This window comes from Tachysurus vachellii, chromosome 1 (assembly GCF_030014155.1).
Source record: "Tachysurus vachellii isolate PV-2020 chromosome 1, HZAU_Pvac_v1, whole genome shotgun sequence".
In the NCBI taxonomy this organism is placed as follows: domain Eukaryota; kingdom Metazoa; phylum Chordata; class Actinopteri; order Siluriformes; family Bagridae; genus Tachysurus; species Tachysurus vachellii.
In genome coordinates, this window is record NC_083460.1 from 24,756,181 (window position 1) to 24,775,280 (window position 19,100).

General features: G+C 39.9%; 3 protein-coding genes across 5 annotated transcripts; 1 reads left to right on the forward strand and 2 right to left on the reverse strand.

The window, feature by feature from the left end:
* Positions 1–162: 162 nt before the first annotated feature.
* hyls1 (HYLS1 centriolar and ciliogenesis associated) lies at positions 163–6,447 on the forward strand. 2 transcript variants are annotated; one of them, XM_060879137.1, is made up of 12 exons: positions 163–297; positions 737–855; positions 1,279–1,395; positions 1,493–1,566; positions 2,128–2,369; positions 2,655–2,710; positions 4,935–5,101; positions 5,239–5,284; positions 5,577–5,640; positions 5,739–5,820; positions 5,903–5,929; positions 6,014–6,447. In XM_060879137.1, exons 2-12 carry the CDS (start codon positions 756–758, stop codon positions 6,143–6,145), a joined length of 1,107 nt encoding a protein of 368 aa, XP_060735120.1. In that variant the 5' UTR covers positions 163–297; positions 737–755; the 3' UTR covers positions 6,146–6,447. The 2 variants fall into 2 exon arrangements, with proteins under 2 accessions (XP_060735120.1, XP_060735129.1); XM_060879146.1 differs by having other exon boundaries at positions 214–297; positions 753–855.
* mrpl4 (mitochondrial ribosomal protein L4) lies at positions 6,263–9,482 on the reverse strand. The gene is made up of 9 exons (XM_060879157.1): positions 9,322–9,482; positions 9,051–9,132; positions 8,354–8,522; positions 8,160–8,211; positions 7,795–7,912; positions 7,557–7,663; positions 6,731–6,840; positions 6,566–6,639; positions 6,263–6,443 (listed from the first exon to the last, which is right to left on the reverse strand). Exons 1-9 carry the CDS (start codon positions 9,367–9,369, stop codon positions 6,298–6,300), a joined length of 906 nt encoding a protein of 301 aa, XP_060735140.1. The 5' UTR covers positions 9,370–9,482; the 3' UTR covers positions 6,263–6,297.
* Positions 9,483–10,018: 536 nt separating this feature from the next.
* c1h6orf120 (chromosome 1 C6orf120 homolog) lies at positions 10,019–12,782 on the reverse strand. 2 transcript variants are annotated; one of them, XM_060879177.1, is made up of 3 exons: positions 12,636–12,699; positions 11,286–11,349; positions 10,019–11,085 (listed from the first exon to the last, which is right to left on the reverse strand). In XM_060879177.1, exon 3 carries the CDS (start codon positions 11,044–11,046, stop codon positions 10,486–10,488), a length of 561 nt encoding a protein of 186 aa, XP_060735160.1. In that variant the 5' UTR covers positions 11,047–11,085; positions 11,286–11,349; positions 12,636–12,699; the 3' UTR covers positions 10,019–10,485. The 2 variants fall into 2 exon arrangements, with proteins under 2 accessions (XP_060735160.1, XP_060735150.1); XM_060879167.1 differs by lacking the exon at positions 11,286–11,349 and having other exon boundaries at positions 12,636–12,782.
* Positions 12,783–19,100: the final 6,318 nt, after the last annotated feature.

Sequence of the window (19,100 nt, forward strand, 5' to 3'; positions counted from 1 at the left end):
TTGTGTTTACAATTAATATTCTTAGCATTTTTCTAAGCATTTTGTATACTGATTAAACGATTGATTTAAAAAAAAAAACAACAATAATAATAACAGTAATCAACTTTCTGTTGTGGTGTAATAGTCCACCTGTGGCGGTGATGCTCGGTGTGTCCCCAGTCCTGTAGGTGACGCTGTTTCCAGAAACTAGTTTTCTATCTTGGCTGTGGTTTGAAAGAAGGGCGTCATTTTCAAAGCTTTTTGTAACTGCCTTGCTGTTGTCTTGACGCTGGAGGAAACAGATTGCTGGACTAAAAGGTAATAATAATGGTCCCGTTTTTGTGTGGTTTTAAATAACAAAAAAAAAGGACAGATTGTTTGTTTTATTAAGAGATGTAAACACCAAAGTAGCTCATCAAAACAAGGTAAAATCTAGCTAATTATGTCGGTGTTGTTGTTAGCTTTAGCATCCGTTCTATATATTATGCAGAATGGAACACTTTGGTAAATAAGGACAAAAACTAATACTTCATTATCACAGCAAAACATTCCAAATATGAATCTTTTTACTGAAATATTGGTAATAATATTTGATTTCCAGAACAGTGGGTATAGACTGGGGACGTTTAACTTGCTATATCATTTGTTAAACCTGTTTGTATAAAGACATACACTATAAGTTAGGTATCTACAACACTGCATTATTCTAATGTTTATTCCTACGATTGTTTCCTTTCTATGATTTTTTTTTTTAAAGTTATATACCTTCATAGGTTATGGAAAATCTGGACTTTTCGGAGGAAGAAATCCAGGAACAATTAGCTGTGCTTGGATTTGGCAACATAACAAAACAAAGGCTGCGTGAATTCAAACGAGGTGAATGTTAATGTTTATTTCTTTAGAATGAAAATATCATGATGTGTGAATCTGGGAATGGTGGAAGCAAAAAGTCACCTTTAACTACTCCCATGTGCCAAGGAGGGGAATTTTCTTTCTTCTGTTTCTGTTTATCTATCTGAAGAGAGACTGGATACTGATTGACATATCGAAAGCTATATTCTTGTATATTCTGAAAGCTCCTATTATTCCATTTTACCTGCTATTACAAAAGAGACTGGTTACGTAATCGTGATCCTTGTGTGTTTAGGTGACATGCACAATTGAGGGCCCTTCTAGCTATGTGATTATATGTCAAAATGGTATCATCTTGAAGTATATGATAATGTTACTCTTATGGGTAAGACTGTGTGATGTGTGTCTATCCTATTCATAGTCCATCTTATCATTACATAATAACAGATCTTGACTTGCTGATTTATCATGAAAAGTCCAAGAGCAGCACTTCGGCTGAGTGGAGTTCCCCAAAGTCTCACAGCAGTTCATGCAAGAGTCCACCAGCATTTATTAAAGAGAAAGGTTGGTGTTTACATCTCTAAAAAAAACTCAGTGAAGTTGATGCCTTTCATGTTGCTGCATATCACAGACTTTTTAATTTTTTTTTTTGTATATTTAGTCCAGGTACCCAGTGCTGCTTCCAAGTACAACTCTATTTACTCTGGTAATGGGACAGCAGATCAGCACAGACAGGTATGTGCTTACTAAAGGGCTGTTTAATGCAAACACTGTCACCATATCCCCTGAAACTCAAAAGCAATGAGCTAATTGGCATATAAATGCTGATGCTGCCTGGAAGCCTCACTATCTTATGTTGTGTTTATATATTAGATTTAGCTAACAGTAGTTGTGCTGATATCCAATTCCTTGGCAGAATCTGACTTCCCTTTGTGTGCTTTTGTGATGTACTATAATATATAGAGTCTCATTTGCAGTGTTAGTAGGCTCATGTCATAATGCATGTGAAGAGCAAATCGCAAAGAAATTCAGAACAAAGCTAAATAGCTATCGGCTCTGGATAATTCAGTTTTATATCTTTTTTTTTTTTTTAGCAGGTTAACACAAAATACAAATAATTTTAAAATCAATTATGCCTCTGAACTTACCCCTAAAAAAATGGTTACTTGTATGTTTTCTGCCAAAAAAGTCTTTATGTGCACATACATAGATGAATTCACAATACCCAGAGTACATGTTGAATACACCAAATGATAAAATATTTCTTAACTCTACTGCTTTATGATTATGTTCTAGGTTCTGACCTCAACATTTCTTGATGAAAACTGTGACATTGTGAACCTGGGGCCTGGTGACTCTTACATAAGGCACTCGGTGGCTCCTAGATGCATCAGACCCACTACAGCTCCTAGCAAGCTTGAGGTCGAGGATGCGTCCTGTGACATTTACCATTCAGTCCTGGGTGCCAGTGAACCCATGAGGCGACAGCAAGACATTCACATGAACATAAAACCAGCTCTGAAGAGAAAAGTGCTTAGGTAAGTCTTCCGGGCTCTGAAGACAATAGAGCGAGAGTGCATTTGAATTTAAATAGTTCAAGTATTATGAATTCTATATCTGGGAGTGTTTATTTACGTGCCAAAAATTCAGCTCTCTTTGTATACTATCCACATGCGTGCAAAAGTTAGCACATCCTTAATATATAAAGTACATTTAATTACAGTGAACACTGTTTCAGATTAGGCCTAGACAGTGAGAGGCATTGTGAAATGTTTTGTGTGAGGGACTTTTAAGCTAAATCATTCAGATCTTTTTCCTTCTAGGAAGCGTAGGGGACATTCTCAGGTGTGTGACGAGTCTACGTACAGTGAAGACTCTGGTAAGTTTAGCAGTGTTTAGAACTACTTGTGGTGTGTGTTTGTGTCTGTATTAGTGTGTACTCTGTGAATGTCATGTAGTCTTGCCACCACCATGTGGTGCCATAGATCTAGAATCTCTTCAATATGGAGATCTTGGGTATCAGCGCTAATCTTCTTACAGTCACTCCACCTCTTTATCAGCAGTCTGCCAGAGCTCAGTGTATGGGCTGATATTCTACTTGAATTCAGTAGAAGGGAAACCTCAGAATGTATAAAGCTTACTTGGAAAGTACATATGAACAGGACAGTGAATCTCTGTCCTCCTCTTTCTGGACTGACCAGGAAAGTGAAGATCTGGGAGAGTGTTGTGTAAACAATGGCAGGATTGAGACAGAGCTTGGAATCGACAAGCCGGACGTTAACAAAGAAGACAACCGGTGTGTGAAAGACGACAGTGTAAATGAGCAGACTGGAGAAAAGCTGAATGACCTCATAAAGAAAGGTGATGCGCAATATTATGTTAAGGAGCAAAGTAAACACCAGGACTCTGGGAAACTGACCGGTGAACAGGTGAGTCAGCATAATGAATGCAGTGTGAAAACCCCAGGAAAAGAAAATGTGGAGAAGAGAAAAATTTGTAAATCAGGAACTAAAGCTGAGAAGAGTGAAGATTATATCAAGGATGGTTGTGCTGGAGAAGAAAGGTCTGACAGTCAACACCTGATGACTGAGAACTTATGTGCTGAATTTGAGGAGGCTGGAAATGAAGAAGCTCAGAGTAAAGAGGAAGAATGTGATGCTGACAAAGAAGTGAATGAAAACAGCAAGGGAGGACAAAGCAAATGTTTTGTTCATGACAAGAACGTGAGTTTGGGGGAGGAGTCTGAAAGCATTGATCTGGAGAGCGATGAGGAAATCGAGTATTTTGTCAGCGAGTTGAGCCAGGGTGTAATAAAGCGTGATGAACTAGAAGGCGAAAAACTTGAGAGAGATGATAAATGGAAAACATTTTTCATGTACCAAGATGACGAGAGCAAACCGGTGAGGAATGACGGACACACATGCTCAGAAGGAGGACGGACGTATAAGATTGAGCAATACCCCAATTTACTCCCATTTATGGCTGAGCAACATTCAGAGAATGCAGTATTGTTAAATGTAGAAAGCACTAATGAAGCTGACCAAAAGTACACCAAGCACAGAGAAAACAGCTCTGCTGAGCAAATTTTGAAGTACAGTCCTGATCCACATGAAACTGGAGGGTATGATGAGGATTACCATGGTAGCATGAGCAGCCTTACAGCAAGCAATTTAACTTCTGGTTATGGAACCTATAAAGCAGACTCACCTAAAGATGACCTGGATGTTAGAAATGATTGCAGTCTGTTTGAATTGGAGTTAGACCCTGAATACCCTCAAGATGACTCCAATCTGTCCTGGTATCAAGACTGGCTTTCTTCAGACGTGGCTGAGCAACAAAGTCCTCCAGTGTCCCTAAACAGAGGTGACTGGACCCCTTTTGATTCCCTTATTCCCAATGATAGCTCTGTGTATAATGGCACTGACATTGTTCAATGCACAACACATGAGAACAAATTGAGATCTATTGCTCTTTGCTCTGAGGATTCCCAAAGAATTCCTCTTTTTGCAGAAAGCATTGATCTTCCTGCTAGCGAAGAGAAAGCCACATCTAACGTTTATCACCAGGTAACTGGCGCAAACAACCAAAATGTGGCATTTAACAGCGAAGACCAGAAAGACCTTGAAACATTTCCTATCTGCAGCAATGATGCATTTGATACAAGATTTAATAAATATATGACAACAATTCAAGATCATAGGACTGAAGATGGACATGCAAAGGAAGGTTTCAGGACAACAAAGCAAGTGAAGTCACAGCTTTTTAGACGTAGGTAACTTTTCTGAACTTAACCGTCAACTTCTTTTAGGATTGGTTGAGCTTCAGTTAATCAAGATCTTCATAAATGTATAACAGTTTCAGTCACAGTCATGCTCTAATAATTTCTTATTGCTGAAGTATCTGCCTTCCACCTTGTGACCAGTTGATGTGGTTATATCAATATTATTCAGGCCTCTGCCCTGTACTGAAGAACCTTCAATTAGAGCGAAATTTTTGGGGGCCATAAAATTAAGTCTGTTCTATTCTAAAGTATTAGGACTGGTTTAATTGCATCTGCGATTAACCCTTTCTCTCTCTCTCACACACACACACACTCACTGTAGAGCCAGTAAGTGAGCTGGAAGAGCGCTTAGCACAACTACATGTGTCTGTTCCGCACCAGCGACATGAACAGTACTCTGAAAGTGAGGAGACAACCAGCTACAGTGACAGACACAGCTCCACATCAGACGAACTCCCCAGTGCTTTTCAGGTCTACCTCAAAGGCATGGTCAGTACAGTTACCCACTATCAAATCATCCTGCAACATCAAGGTTGATTATGCCACGGTTCTGGATTGATGGTGCAATTTTACCAGTTTTGTCACACTGTTGGTGATAAATCCTCTTACTTTGTTGTATTTATTAGACAAGATCGCGCAGTGAGAATGACCTCAGACCTCGTCCCAAATCCTGTAAGTTTTTAATTTACTCTAAAATCCTCTCTAATAAGTTTGAGTCTGTAATTGATTTAAATTGTACAGTAAATCTGAATAAAACATTTCAATAAGTAAACCAATTAAGTGAAGATGGTTGCAAAAATACTTTGTATTTCATGTACTGTTTGTAATGTTTATTTATTTGTAGTATTATATATTTGTGTGTATACTGTGTATATTACACAGTTTATAAGTATTTTAAAACTAATTACCTGTTAAATTCACTTATTGTTTTAGCCTAATATAATTATTAACAATTGTGTCTTAGTTATTCGCCCACTTATGGATCACCCACACACAAGGAACCTGAAAAAAACAGATCCTGTTGCAAAGTACGTTTTTTTTTTTTAAACATCTTTACTATTTATGTTTCCAGGTGTTTTAGCATCTATTGGTCTTATGGTTTTAAAAAAATCCTCTTTCCACTCAGGTATTTCCAGTACAAGCAGGATTGGGAGATGTTTAAGGCCCCTGGAGAGAAACGCAGAAATGAGCTACACTGGGCCATCAGGGTACTCACATTTATATAGCTGTTTATAGTATGTATAAAAATAAATGAGTCTGTGATCATGTGACTTTCTTTCTAATCTCCAGGAACAACTCTCTTATCAGCCTCCACCTGTGAGTTCATATTTCTATGACAGAATTGCTGTTATTATCCACCTCCAAAATGTGGATTTGTAAAAATAACTTTTTGTTTTACAGCCAAAGCCTCAGAGAACATATGTCCCAAATACATACGTGGTGCCTACAGAGAAGAAGCGTTCTGCTTTACGATGGGAAATACGACACGATTTAGCAAACGGCACCATTCCTACAAAAGTAACCTACATGTAGCGTTTCTTAAGCGAATGTCTTTAACGTGCATGCCACATATATTGTGACGGTATTTATTTATTAATGCATGTTTCCTCTGTCCTGTGAGTGGAATGATAAAATTAATGACACACAGTGTTTATGAAATAAATGTGTTTTTAATAGACTGAAGTTCATGGCATGTCACTATAGGGCAGTTTGAAAGGGTAGAGCGGTGTGAAGCGAGAGTCGTGCCACAGCAACTTCTTTTCTAGAAACTTCACAGCCTCCAGCGTGAGGACCAGACTTTCGTGTTTCAACATGCTGTGAATGTTCAGGCCTGTTGGAGAAATTTGAGAAAACTGATTAAAAGTTCATTGTCAAATGACAATAGGAGAACAACAACAACTGAATTTGTAACCTTTTGCAAAAGGAACACAAAAGGAAGCATCCTCAACTTACCTATGGCTGGAATGATATTTATAGTCTTCAAGTTTGCTGTGGCCTGTAGAATGTTGGGAGAGAAGTCCTCTCCTCTGAATAAGGTTTAAAAAAAATCATTTGTGAAAGGGACTGAGAAATGGTGCATAGAATGTTGCATAAATGCATTATGTGAAATATACTCACACATCCACAATCAGGAGCGAATCCCCCCACTGCCTGTGTTTCACCAGTTCCTCTAGATACTGTGGGTCTGGAGTAGGAATCTCCAAAGTGTCAATAACATGAAGGTAATCCTAGGAGGAGGATAATGTTAATGCTAACACGCACACAGCACATTTCTGGCTGTGTATGATTGTCTGGACTATTAAACAATTTTACACTCTGAACTAGTCTGGTTTTTAATTATAGTCTCAGATACTACACACATTATATATATATATATACACACACACACACATATACATACACACACTGTGTGTGTCTAGATAGAGAGAGAGAGATGTATAGATTAACATTGGACATTGTTACAAAGCTTCTTTACAAAACCGAGGATATAAATTTAAACATATTGCTAATTATCAAGCCAAAGGTGATGGTGGTAAGGAAACCTTCCCTGAGATGACACGAGGAAGACACTTAAAGGGGACCCTGATTTAGAGGGAACTAGTCCTCATCTGAGTGACACCAGTCAGTGTGATTACAAATAATTTCCCTTTAATAACTGTGTTATGAACAAAAATGTAATTGGAAAACCTTGAGCTTTTAACCGGTTTCTAACTAATACCATTTAAAAGTATCTTGAGGCATTGGAAATTTAAAATTTTCTCTAAACCACTCTGCATTCATGGCTGTCCTAAATTTCAGTTTTAAACTTTCATTTTTAATATTTAACATTCTATAGTATAGTCTATGTGTCTGTCGTGTGGGTGTGGGGGTTGGGGGTGCATGATATTTCACTGGTTTTCCTCTTAACCAGAAATAATGTAATGATCAGACTATTGTCACTTACCTGTACAAGTTTAGCAGTCAATGCGATTTTCAGTCCTTGTACACGCACCTTCATAGGCAGCATGTAATAAAAACTGGTTGGTCCTCTTGGACCATGAGATACTCCACCTAACAAGAAATGACCCTTTTTTAATTGCATTTCATATTGGTTATAAACAATGAGACAATTATATAACGCTACTAGACTGTATTTATGATTCTGTATCTGTGAAGCCATATCTATTAAAGTTTTTTCTGACCTCCTTTCCATAACGGGGAGCGAATGCTTCCATGCCGAGCTCGTCCGCTTCCCTTCTGTTTCCAGGGCTTTCTGCCTCCTCCTCTGACCTCAGCCCTGCTCTTCACACTGGCAGAGCTCTACAGATTATAATCAGAAACATATGATTGCATTCATTACTGCTGCAATAATGCTACTGCATGATGAACAAATAACAGACTCTGTAAATGTCTTCTGTCTAAAGGAGGACTATAAGATAGTTATCGGTCTGAATGCACATATGGTGTCATATAAAGGCCGATGATTTTATTGACCAGGAAATTCATTCATAGACAGTACAAAACTGGAGAGCTTAATACTAAATGACATACATTTATGGCTACTTACAATTCTTTTGAAATTCCTCTGCCAGACCTCCACTTCATGGAGTATGTCGAGCCTTGCTCATAAAATTAAAGAGAAAACAAAAAGTTTAATCTCCATCTTCCCAATGTTACTATATTATTGGGCCTGTTGTATGCGTTATAACATTAGCTGATGGCTGCATTTTATATTAATATTTTATCAGTGCAGTAAATTACCTGACCGGCACAGAAAACACATCAGGATGAAGATCAACAACCCCCAACGGCTCGCTGTCATAACTTCCTAAAGAGTGCAGCCATGTCTGAACAGGTGCGAGATGAGCTGGAATATCATCATCACATCTTCGCAGGACTTGAAGATCAGAACCGGTGGGGAGGATTGCCTCTAAAATCAGCAGATTCAAGCAGTTATAGTTCCTGATGTGCAGTAAAACTTGCATGAATTGACAATGATTTGTAAAATTTGACTTCACATTTTTTGTACAGATGTGTGAATGTGTTGCACCATATTTATTGCTGCAGCTGTAACAAACGTGTGTGTTGCAAACATGAATTTATTAAGCTGCAGTTTGTAGAATAGGATTTGTTCACCTGCAAACAAAATTTTGTGTACCTCAAACTTGCTGAGGATCCACGTGTGACTTATTTTTACAACTACAAATACCACACTAGCAGGTGCTCGGCTGTTTTGCACGAATAACACCTTCATACTGTAACATCCCTTGTTTCATCAAAACTGATGTCCTGATGTCCTTGTTACACCAGTTAGATATCCCACAAGCTTCATGGGTAAGACTTTATAACCAGTTTTAACCCAATACAAAGCTTTTTACACACGTAAAAAGCGTCAGTTGCACAAGATAGATACTAAAATAACAGAGTACATGTTCGGTGTAATGTCTGAGAATCTTACTTTGTTTCGGAGCCCTTATTAGATTTGATGGGAGACGTAAATTTGACGGAAGAAAACTTTCTCCGGATAAAGAGGAAATCAGCTGGTTTGGGGGGAAAGCAAAGCCGTCAGCTGTAAAGCTAATACAGTGTTGGTGTAGTAATAGTAATAGCATGTTATCCAAGACAAATAGACAAAAGTGAAGTCAGTCAGCTACAATGTTTTGTGCTAGCTTAGCTAACGTTATTAGCTTCATGCTAGGGTAATTAGCGTTATGAACACATTTACTTACCCGTGTAGAGATGCCCCTGGTACACAGTGTCAAAGTAACACGAAACATAATTTCTGGCCAAGTAAAGACGACCAAACAAACTCTAATCAACACCACATTGTACTGTCAAAGCGTCTGTTAGAAGGTCGTACGGCGGGTGACGTCGCAGACATATGACGTAATGGCATGAACACGTCTCTCCATTAGAGGAGCTATTAAAGATTATGCAGAAATCAAACCGTAAAGTTGCACTAAAGTTGTCTCTAATTATATCATTTTATATCTCTTTTTTTTTAATTTCCCTTTTACTAGTATTCTCATTTTTACTGTTTAGTTTTATGTATTAATAAAGTATTTCTTGGTTATTTTTCCATTCTGTTGTGTTTTGGATATAGATTCTATCTGTTCAGTTGAACCTTCCAAGAAAAGTAGGACATTTTTTGTTTCTCACTGATTTATGACCGTATATGCAATTTTGTTGTATTCAGATTTTAGGAATTTATGTTATACATATATGTATAATTGTATTATTATGCATTATATTACATATAACACATCATTAAATGCATACACTGATTATTTATCTGCAAATACAGTGACTACTAATAAATATTCTCACCGTGATGGCCTGGAAAACTAGTCATTTCTGAAATTCTTACATATTATTTACTTTAATTTGCTAGTTACAACAACAGAAACCTGACTTATAAAGAGATAGTGCAGTGTGCACAAGTGACTTACTTTATTTGAAAATGTTACAAACTTTATGGTTGCATCATATCACGCCTCTCCATTTCTGAAGGAAAGGACGAAAGGCACAGTTGTTATTCTTTCCAAAAGCTGATTTGGGTGATTGCATAGGGCTCAGAACCTCAGCAGATTCAAACAATCATTACTACATTAGTAATGCAACTGAAAATGAATTACAGTCAAAAATATGAACCTCATTTCACTTACATTGACAGTAAAACTGCCATTTGCACGTGATCAAGGGGAAAACATGAGTACAGACTGTATGTTCTGTTTGTTATGATAATTAAGACTCCAGGATTTAAGTCTAGGATCAACATTTAACCTGGTACCAAAAGAGAAAAAAAAATCCCTCCAGTGCTTTTTATTTTGGCCACATATATTTCAATGCTCTTTTCTAAGAAGCTAATCCTAATGCCAAAATCACATCAATAATCAAAACAAAATTTCAAGTATTATCTTCAGGATCCCAATGAGAATGGTCCACAGGATGGGCTCTTCTTCCTCAAATTCCTCTCCGTTACCCGGCTGTGGGTATTTGGGCTGTTCGTGATTCTGCTCTGGAGAATAAGAGTCCTTTAGAAACAGGTCTTCGGTTAAAGCGGTCTGATCATAAAACACCCTCATCTCAAACTCGCTCTCCAGGTGAGAGGGATGCCCATAGATCCCGATGCCCACTGGTCTAACAAAGTCGTCTGGAACCACGACCACATCGTGGCCACAGGTGGCCGACTGGAGCTTGTAGGTATCGAAGTCCGGACGCAGAGTCTTGTCGGAGACATAGAGGTCAGCATCACCTTTGAGGCTGAACATGTGAAGGATGATGCGTCCATCATGGTTGAGCCGCAGGTAGCTGTAGTTTCCTGCACCAATGTGGCCTTGAACAACATGAAGCAGAATCCATTCATCAGGCACTAAGAATTCCTCAGAGACCTGGATGGATTCTTGAACCTGATAGAGGAGTACCAACAAAAACGGAATACGGAAACACAGCATGGTCACTGCTGCCAGCCACCAAACATATCTGCAGCTGTCCTGTAAAGACAAGGGAATAAAATTTTTGCACATACAAAAGTGATAAAAGGGCACAAACAGATCTAGTATAGTGATTCAGTATAAAACAACTGTTGTTGCCAACAAGAAGGTTGCAGTAACACAAACAACTACTCTACATTTGTGGTGAGCAGAAAAGCATTTAAAATCACAAAAGGACAACAAATAACAGCAGAACAAACCGGGTTTTACTTATTTCTTGTCAGCCAAGAACAGGAATCTGGGGCATAGGTGAACACCTAAAGACTGGAATAAATAACAGGAGGCTGTTTATTTTTGTTTTGATAGTTTAAGAACATGATTAAAGCCTTTATCCCTAAACACACTCTAGTAACCACAACCTTAAAACTTTGGTAAATTTAGACTTATTTGGTGTCTGGTGTGAAAGAGGCACAGGTTCTTAGGCCAGAGAACGTACCCAACGTAACTCTGTTAATGACATGCTTGTCTAGCAAAAAACTGCAATCAGACTATAAACTGTATGCTGACACTGTTGCAGAGGTTTTGGTCAGGAGGTTTTGGTCAGGAGGTTTAGCCAGACTGTCAAGTTGTCTATCATTAAAAATACAACAGAAGGGCTTTACTGCAAATGCCTTCAATGTCTAAAGCCTATGTTTTTGATTTGTGAAGTAAATGTCCACCCTGAAAAACATTACATATGTTTAAATTAAGATAATTGAGATGTGCTTAGCAAATCTGGTGTTCTGTGAGAAAGTCAAAAGAATCAGTACTATTTAAAAAATAAGAAAAAAAAATCACAAACCAACAATTATGCCAAGTCACTGAAAACGCATTTCCCATGTTTGATGTGAACATTAACTAAAGCTCTTGACTTGTATCTGAGTGATTTTATGCACTGTGCTGCTGTTACCTGACTGAATAACTGCTCACCAGGGCAGTAAAGGTGAACATCATAAAGCGACCACTGAGTGTATATAGTATCATTGTTTCAAGTGTGGGATTTAAAATAATAAATGGAAGAAGATTAACTGTTTTTTATATTATTCTGAGCTTGAGAGATAACAATCCAGTATTCATTTAGGAACTATTATGTGAAGATTAAGTTCACAAAACTTACAGGACTGCTTGCTTACTTATTAAGGGTTTGAATTAAACCCATTACATTCAAAAGACAACTCAAACAGACTAAAAACTATATCAACTCAAAAAAAAAAACTTAGATAACTTTGATAAGAAATTGGTTCCAGTAACATTAGAGCACAAGCTAAATGCACTAACCAGCTTATAACTATGCCACAAAGTCAGAGTACAGAAAATCCTTTACTGTGTTCCAGATAATTCTCCCCAGCATAGTGAACTTAGCTACAAAACAAAACAAAAAGCCTTCCATAGGGCACGCGAAGGCTAGCTATACTGAAGCTAGTTAGCTAGGAGGCTAGCAGTAAGTCTATTCTGACAAGCTCGATATCCGTAAAGAACTGGAATTAGTTTCATAAGCACAACTAGGTTTTACATGAATGAACGTCCTGTTTCAAAATATTGGTTTTGATTACTTAGAACCTAAATCTTACCAGTGCATTGTCAAAAAAATAACCTGCTAACAGCGCTACTGACGTTCTCTCTTCTTCTTCTTCATACCTTTCACAAACCACAGGTGCTTTACTGCCACCTGCCGTCCACCAGGTGTACACCACAATCCTCATCTTAATTAAACAAACCTTTTATCATTTATTATTATTCTCCAAACATGTCTAAGGTGTTTGATATCTAGTGAATAATGCTTATCTTTCTTCGACCTGGTGTTGTCTATAAGAAATGTAAGATGGATGTATTTCCTAGATTGTCCGCTAGAGGGCTGTAGCTCAGAGCAGTGTTGTGTTTAAATGCGCTGCAGCTCTGTACTGCTTTCGCCGGGCGCGGTGGCGCGTGCCTGTAATCCAAGCTGCTGGGAGGCTGAGGCTGGCGGATCGTTTGAGCTCAGGGGTTCTGGGCTGCAGTGCACTATGTCGATCGGGTGTCCGCACTAAGTTCGGTATCGATATGGTGCTCCTGAGGGAACTCGGGCGCACCAGGTCGTCTAAGGAGGGGAGAACCGGCCCAGGTCGGAAACGGAGCAGGTCAAATCCCCCGTGCTGATCAGTAGTGGGATCGCGCCTGTGAATAGACGCTGTAGTGCAGCCTGAGTAATACAGCGGGACTCAGTCTTTTGTTTATTCTACTTTCATCACTACAGCATAATGTCCGTTTAAAATTATACATTCTGTGCACTGCGCCTAAATGCACAAATACCGTCTCATTAACAGAATATAATGATGTTTTCGCTATAGAAAAGTACAACATTCGATTTTATATCATTTTTATTTTCATTTTAAACGATAAAACTCGTTTTTCTCGTCTTAAATTCATTTCATGTATTTTCTGGAAGTGCTGAAACATTGCACTCCACATTGCCTCCTATTGGAGGACGTGAATAATTACAACTTTATATTTCTACAAAAAGAGTCACCACCAGTAGGAGGCGCTGTTTGAACAGAACTTGGCTCTCAACCCAAAAGAGAAAAAAACTACACAATGGAAAATAATTTAGTAATTAAACCACAAGATTAAGTATCTTTGTGATTATTTAGCATTAATGTTGAATGGCTATTTGTAGCATTTACAATAGTGACCAGTTTTTAATTCTCGATAGAGTTGTTTTACACCCCCATAAGACTGTTATTGTCAGTATATATTAAGGTTATAATTACTATTTAGTCAGCAATAAAGCTAGTAGCTACAGACCACATCTGATTGTAGGTTAATGTTGAGTGAGGGAAAGAAGACACGTGGTTAATTATTGTTTGTTTTGCTAAATGAAACTATATAAAGTTTTATAATTGTCTACAGGTTGTGTTATTTGATAATGTGAGTTCTTTCCAGCTTACATGATTTAGTGTGTCAATACAATGTTAATTGTTTTAATACAGTAAACTGGAAGTGTTATAAGTAAGTGTAATACTAAACTACTGCATGCTTTCAAACACAATAATTACTATTACCATTTGCTTTTTTTATTACAAAGGTAATAATGGTGTATAATTCAGAGTTCCATCATTACATAATAATTGGACAGTCAGGACTGGTGACAATTAATGTGATGTTTATATATTAATTTACATTTATTTAAGCCATTATAACTTTATCTGAACAGAGTTTGTTGCAGTGCAGTATATCTCAGCTATGTGGATGTTGTTAGACAATGTGTAAAAGTAAAAATAAACTGAAAACCCTGTACACGACAAAACTAACCTATACATTTATAATGAAGGAAAATATTCAATCTGAAATATAAACGGCATCTCTGTGTTCACGTCATCAAAAAAGAGTCGAGAAGGAACTTGACGTTTTGTGTAGTTCCTAGTTTGTCCGCTAGAGGGCTGTAGCTCAGAGCAGTGTTGTGTTTAAATGCGCTGCAGCTCTGTACTGCTTTCGCCGGGCGCGGTGGCGCGTGCCTGTAATCCAAGCTGCTGGGAGGCTGAGGCTGGCGGATCGTTTGAGCTCAGGGGTTCTGGGCTGCAGTGCACTATGTCGATCGGGTGTCCGCACTAAGTTCGGTATCGATATGGTGCTCCTGAGGGAGCTCGGGCGCACCAGGTCGTCTAAGGAGGGGAGAACCGGCCCAGGTCGGAAACGGAGCAGGTCAAATCCCCCGTGCTGATCAGTAGTGGGATCGCGCCTGTGAATAGACGCTGTAGTGCAGCCTGAGTAATACAGCGGGACTCAGTCTTTTACAATAACCAACTTCAACATATACTGTTCATTCACAGCTATAGATTTCATTACACAAATCTTATATCACTCACACCTCAATCTCTAGAATTGGCTTTGGGGACATTAACCATAAACATAACAAAAAATTATGCATTATTCATCATTTTAAATAATAATCTTGATTTTACCCATAATATTAATCTTATGCCAGTGTTTAACGGTATCTGACGAACACCACTACATTGCCTCCTATCGGAGAATAATTGTAATTGCAACTTTAGATTCCTAAATAAAGCCTTGTACAAACAGGCCAAATACACACTAAATAGGAGATAAGAGTGGCAAAACAATACTACTTTCAAAAGCTGAAAATAAAAATGACAACAACATGGGACCGCACTACATCCTCCAACATCAGGACAAACCAGGGACTTATGAAAGGATCCTGTTTGTGGACTTCAGCTCTGCCTTCAACACCATCATCCCAGGTACCCTCTTGAATAAACTGACACAGCTCTCTGTACCCACCTCCATCTGTCAGTGGATCACCAGCTTCCTGACAGACAGGCAGCAGTGAGTGAGGCTGTAAAAAATCACATCCAACATCCACACCATCAGCACTGGAGCTCCTCAGGGCTGCATTCTCTCCCCACTGCTTTTCTCTCCCTACACAAATGACTGCACCTCTAAACACCCCTCTGTCAAGCTCCTGAAATCTGCAGATGACACTACAGTCGTCAGTCTCAGCCAGGATGAGAAATTTTAAAAATAAAACAGCTTTACATAAAAATAGAGTACATAAGTTAAGAACTAACTGGCTAATCCAATTAATAATAAAAATGTGACGACTAAAAATAAAAGAAAAAACGTGTCTCCATGTGCTAACGTGTATATTCTGAACATGTCTTTCATTTGAGAACGTTTAAATGCTCAGTCAAATCCTACTGAACTGAGAAGGAAAGTGAGGTGTGTGTAGTTCCTAGTTTGTCCGCTAGAGGGCTGTAGCTCAGAGCAGTGTTGTGTTTAAATGCGCTGCAGCTCTGTACTGCTTTCGCCGGGCGCGGTGGCGCGTGCCTGTAATCCAAGCTGCTGGGAGGCTGAGGCTGGCGGATCGTTTGAGCTCAGGGGTTCTGGGCTGCAGTGCACTATGTCGATCGGGTGTCCGCACTAAGTTCGGTATCGATATGGTGCTCCTGAGGGAACTCGGGCGCACCAGGTCGTCTAAGGAGGGGAGAACCGGCCCAGGTCGGAAACGGAGCAGGTCAAATCCCCCGTGCTGGTCAGTAGTGGGATTGCGCCTGTGAATAGACGCTGTAGTGCAGCCTGAGTAATACAGCGGGACTCAATCCTTTATCTCTAGTTTAGAAAAAGTTATTAAACATAGTATACATCACTACTGTCCTTTCAAGTATAAATTTTATTCACGTCACCTTAATATACAAATTACAGCTACAGTGCAGATCACACCTAGTACTCAAGATCATTTAATACATAAATAGGATTGTGTATGGGACATTTCTGCACATGTACTATAGAACATATTTGTGTATTGTCTTTTGTGTGATGCCTTGTATCGTTTATTTGCACTGTCATTTATCCTGCACAGTCTTTTTGTCTTTTCTTGCACTGTCTTCTTGTCTTTTGTCCTGCACTGTTTGCACCAGGTTGCAGATACACTTTATGTGGCTCGGACTAACTTACTTAAGTACCTATAGCGAGGACGTGATGGTCCAGCGGTCAAGGCGCTGGGTTACTGGTCAGAAGGTTAGGGTTCAAGCCCACAAACTGCAAAGGCATCAACATTGGGTAAACCTCACCTGCTTCAGGGGCGCTGCACTATGGCTGACCATGTGCTCTGACCCCAGCCTCATAATAATCTGGAATATTCAAGTGGCTAAAGCTTTGGGTTGTTGATTGAAGGATTGGGGTTCAAGCCCCAGCTGCCACTGCTGGGCCCTTGAGCAAGGCCCTCATCCCTCCCTGCTCCAGGCACTGTATCATAGCTGCCCTCAGTTGGGATATATGAAGAAAAGAATTCCTCTGTGCTGTAATGTACACTGCTCAAAAAAATAAAGGGAACACTTAAACAACACAATGTAACTCCAAGTCAATCACACTTCTGTGAAATCAAACTGCCCACTTAGGAAGCAACACTGATTGACAATCAATTTCACATGCTGTTGTGCAAATGGAATAGACAACAGGTGGAGATTATAGGCAATTAGCAGGACACCCCAATAATTGGTGGTGACCACAGACCACTTCTCAGTTCCTATGCTTTCTGGCTGAAGTTTTTGTCACTTTTGAATGCTGGCGGTGCTTTCACTCTAGTGGTAGCATGAGACCTGTGCTCTTCACAGATGAAAGCAGGTTCACACTGAGCAGATGTGACAGAGTCTGGAGACGCTGTGGAGAACGTTCTGCTGCCTGCAACATCTTTCAGCATGACCGGTTTGGCAGTGGGTCAGTAATGGTGTGGTGTGGTGTGGTGTGGTGTGGCATTTCTTTGGAGGGCTGCACAGCCCTCCATGTGCTCGCCAAAGGTAGCCTGACTGCCATTAGGTACCGAGATGAGATCCTCAGACCCCTTGTGAGACCATATGCCGGTGCGGTTGGCCCTGGGTTCCTCCTAATGCAAGACTATGCTAGACTTCATGTGGCTGGAGTGTGTCAGCAGTTCCTGCAAGACGAAGGCATTGATGCTATGGACTGGCCTGCCTGTTCCCCAGACCTGAATCCAATTGAGCACATCTGGGACATCATGTCTTGCTCCATCCACCAACGACACGTTGCACCACAGAGGGAAGGAAAATTTAACTCTCTTTATTTGAATATATTGTCTTCTGGTAAAGTAGGTTCCTGACTTTCCAGTGTTAATGGTAATAATCCATTCTGCTGTTTGGAAGCACACCTACAGGAGGGTTTTTACATTTTTTTCCAGCTGGTCTGGTTCTGTGTGATTTAGCAGACATCACATACAGTGCTGTAAAATGGAATCTCATTCATATTGACATTTGTTTAATTATGAAAAAGCAGATGAGCAAATTTCAAACACTGTAAGTACCAGCCCTAAAACCTGAACTAAAAATATAGAAAAATAATCAGAACCCCTGTACACGTTATGTTTTGGTGTATCTTATCTATTCATAAGATTTGAACTGTTTTAAATGCGCCGACAAACACTAGGGAAGCGAGAAGGAAAGTGAGGTGTGTGTAGTTCCTAGATTGTCCGCTAGAGGGCTGTAGCTCAGAGCAGTGTTGTGTTTAAATGCGCTGCAGCTCTGTACTGCTCTCGCCGGGCGCGGTGGCGCGTGCCTGTAATCCAAGCTGCTGGGAGGCTGAGGCTGGCGGATCGTTTGAGCTCAGGGGTTCTGGGCTGCAGTGCACTATGTCGATCGGGTGTCCGCACTAAGTTCGGTATCGATATGGTGCTCCTGAGGGAGCTCGGGCGCACCAGGTCGTCTAAGGAGGGGAGAACCGGCCCAGGTCGGAAACGGAGCAGGTCAAATCCCCCGTGCTGATCAGTAGTGGGATCGCGCCTGTGAATAGACGCTGTAGTGCAGCCTGAGTAATACAGCGGGACTCAGTCTTTTGTTTATTCTACTTTCATCACTACAGCATAATGTCCGTTTAAAATTATACATTCTGTGCACTGCGCCTAAATGCACAAATACCGTCTCATTAACAGGATATAATGATGTTTTCGCTATAGAAAAGTACAACATTCGATTTTATATCATTTTTATTTTCATTTTAAACGATAAAACTCGTTTTTCTCGTCTTAAATTCATTCATTCATTCATTCATCTTCTACCGCTTATCCGAACTACCTCGGGTCACGGGGAGCCTGTGCCTATCTCAGGCGTCATTGGGCATCAAGGCAGGATACACCCTGGACGGAGTGCCAACCCATCGCAGGGCACACACACACTCTCATTCACTCACGCAATCACACACTAGGGACAATTTTCCAAAGATGCCAATCAACCTACCATGCATGTCTTTGGACCGGAGGAGGAAACCGGAGTACCCGGAGGAAACCCCCGAGGCACGGGGAGAACATGCAAACTCCACACACACAAGGTGGAGGCGGGAATCCCGACCCTGGAGGTGTGAGGCGAACGTGCTAACCACTAAGCCACCGTGACCCCTCCGTCTTAAATTCATTTCATGTATTTTCTGGAAGTGCTGAAACATTGCACTCCACATTGCCTCCTATTGGAGGACGTGAATAATTACAACTTTATATTTCTACAAAAAGAGTCACCACCAGTAGGAGGCGCTGT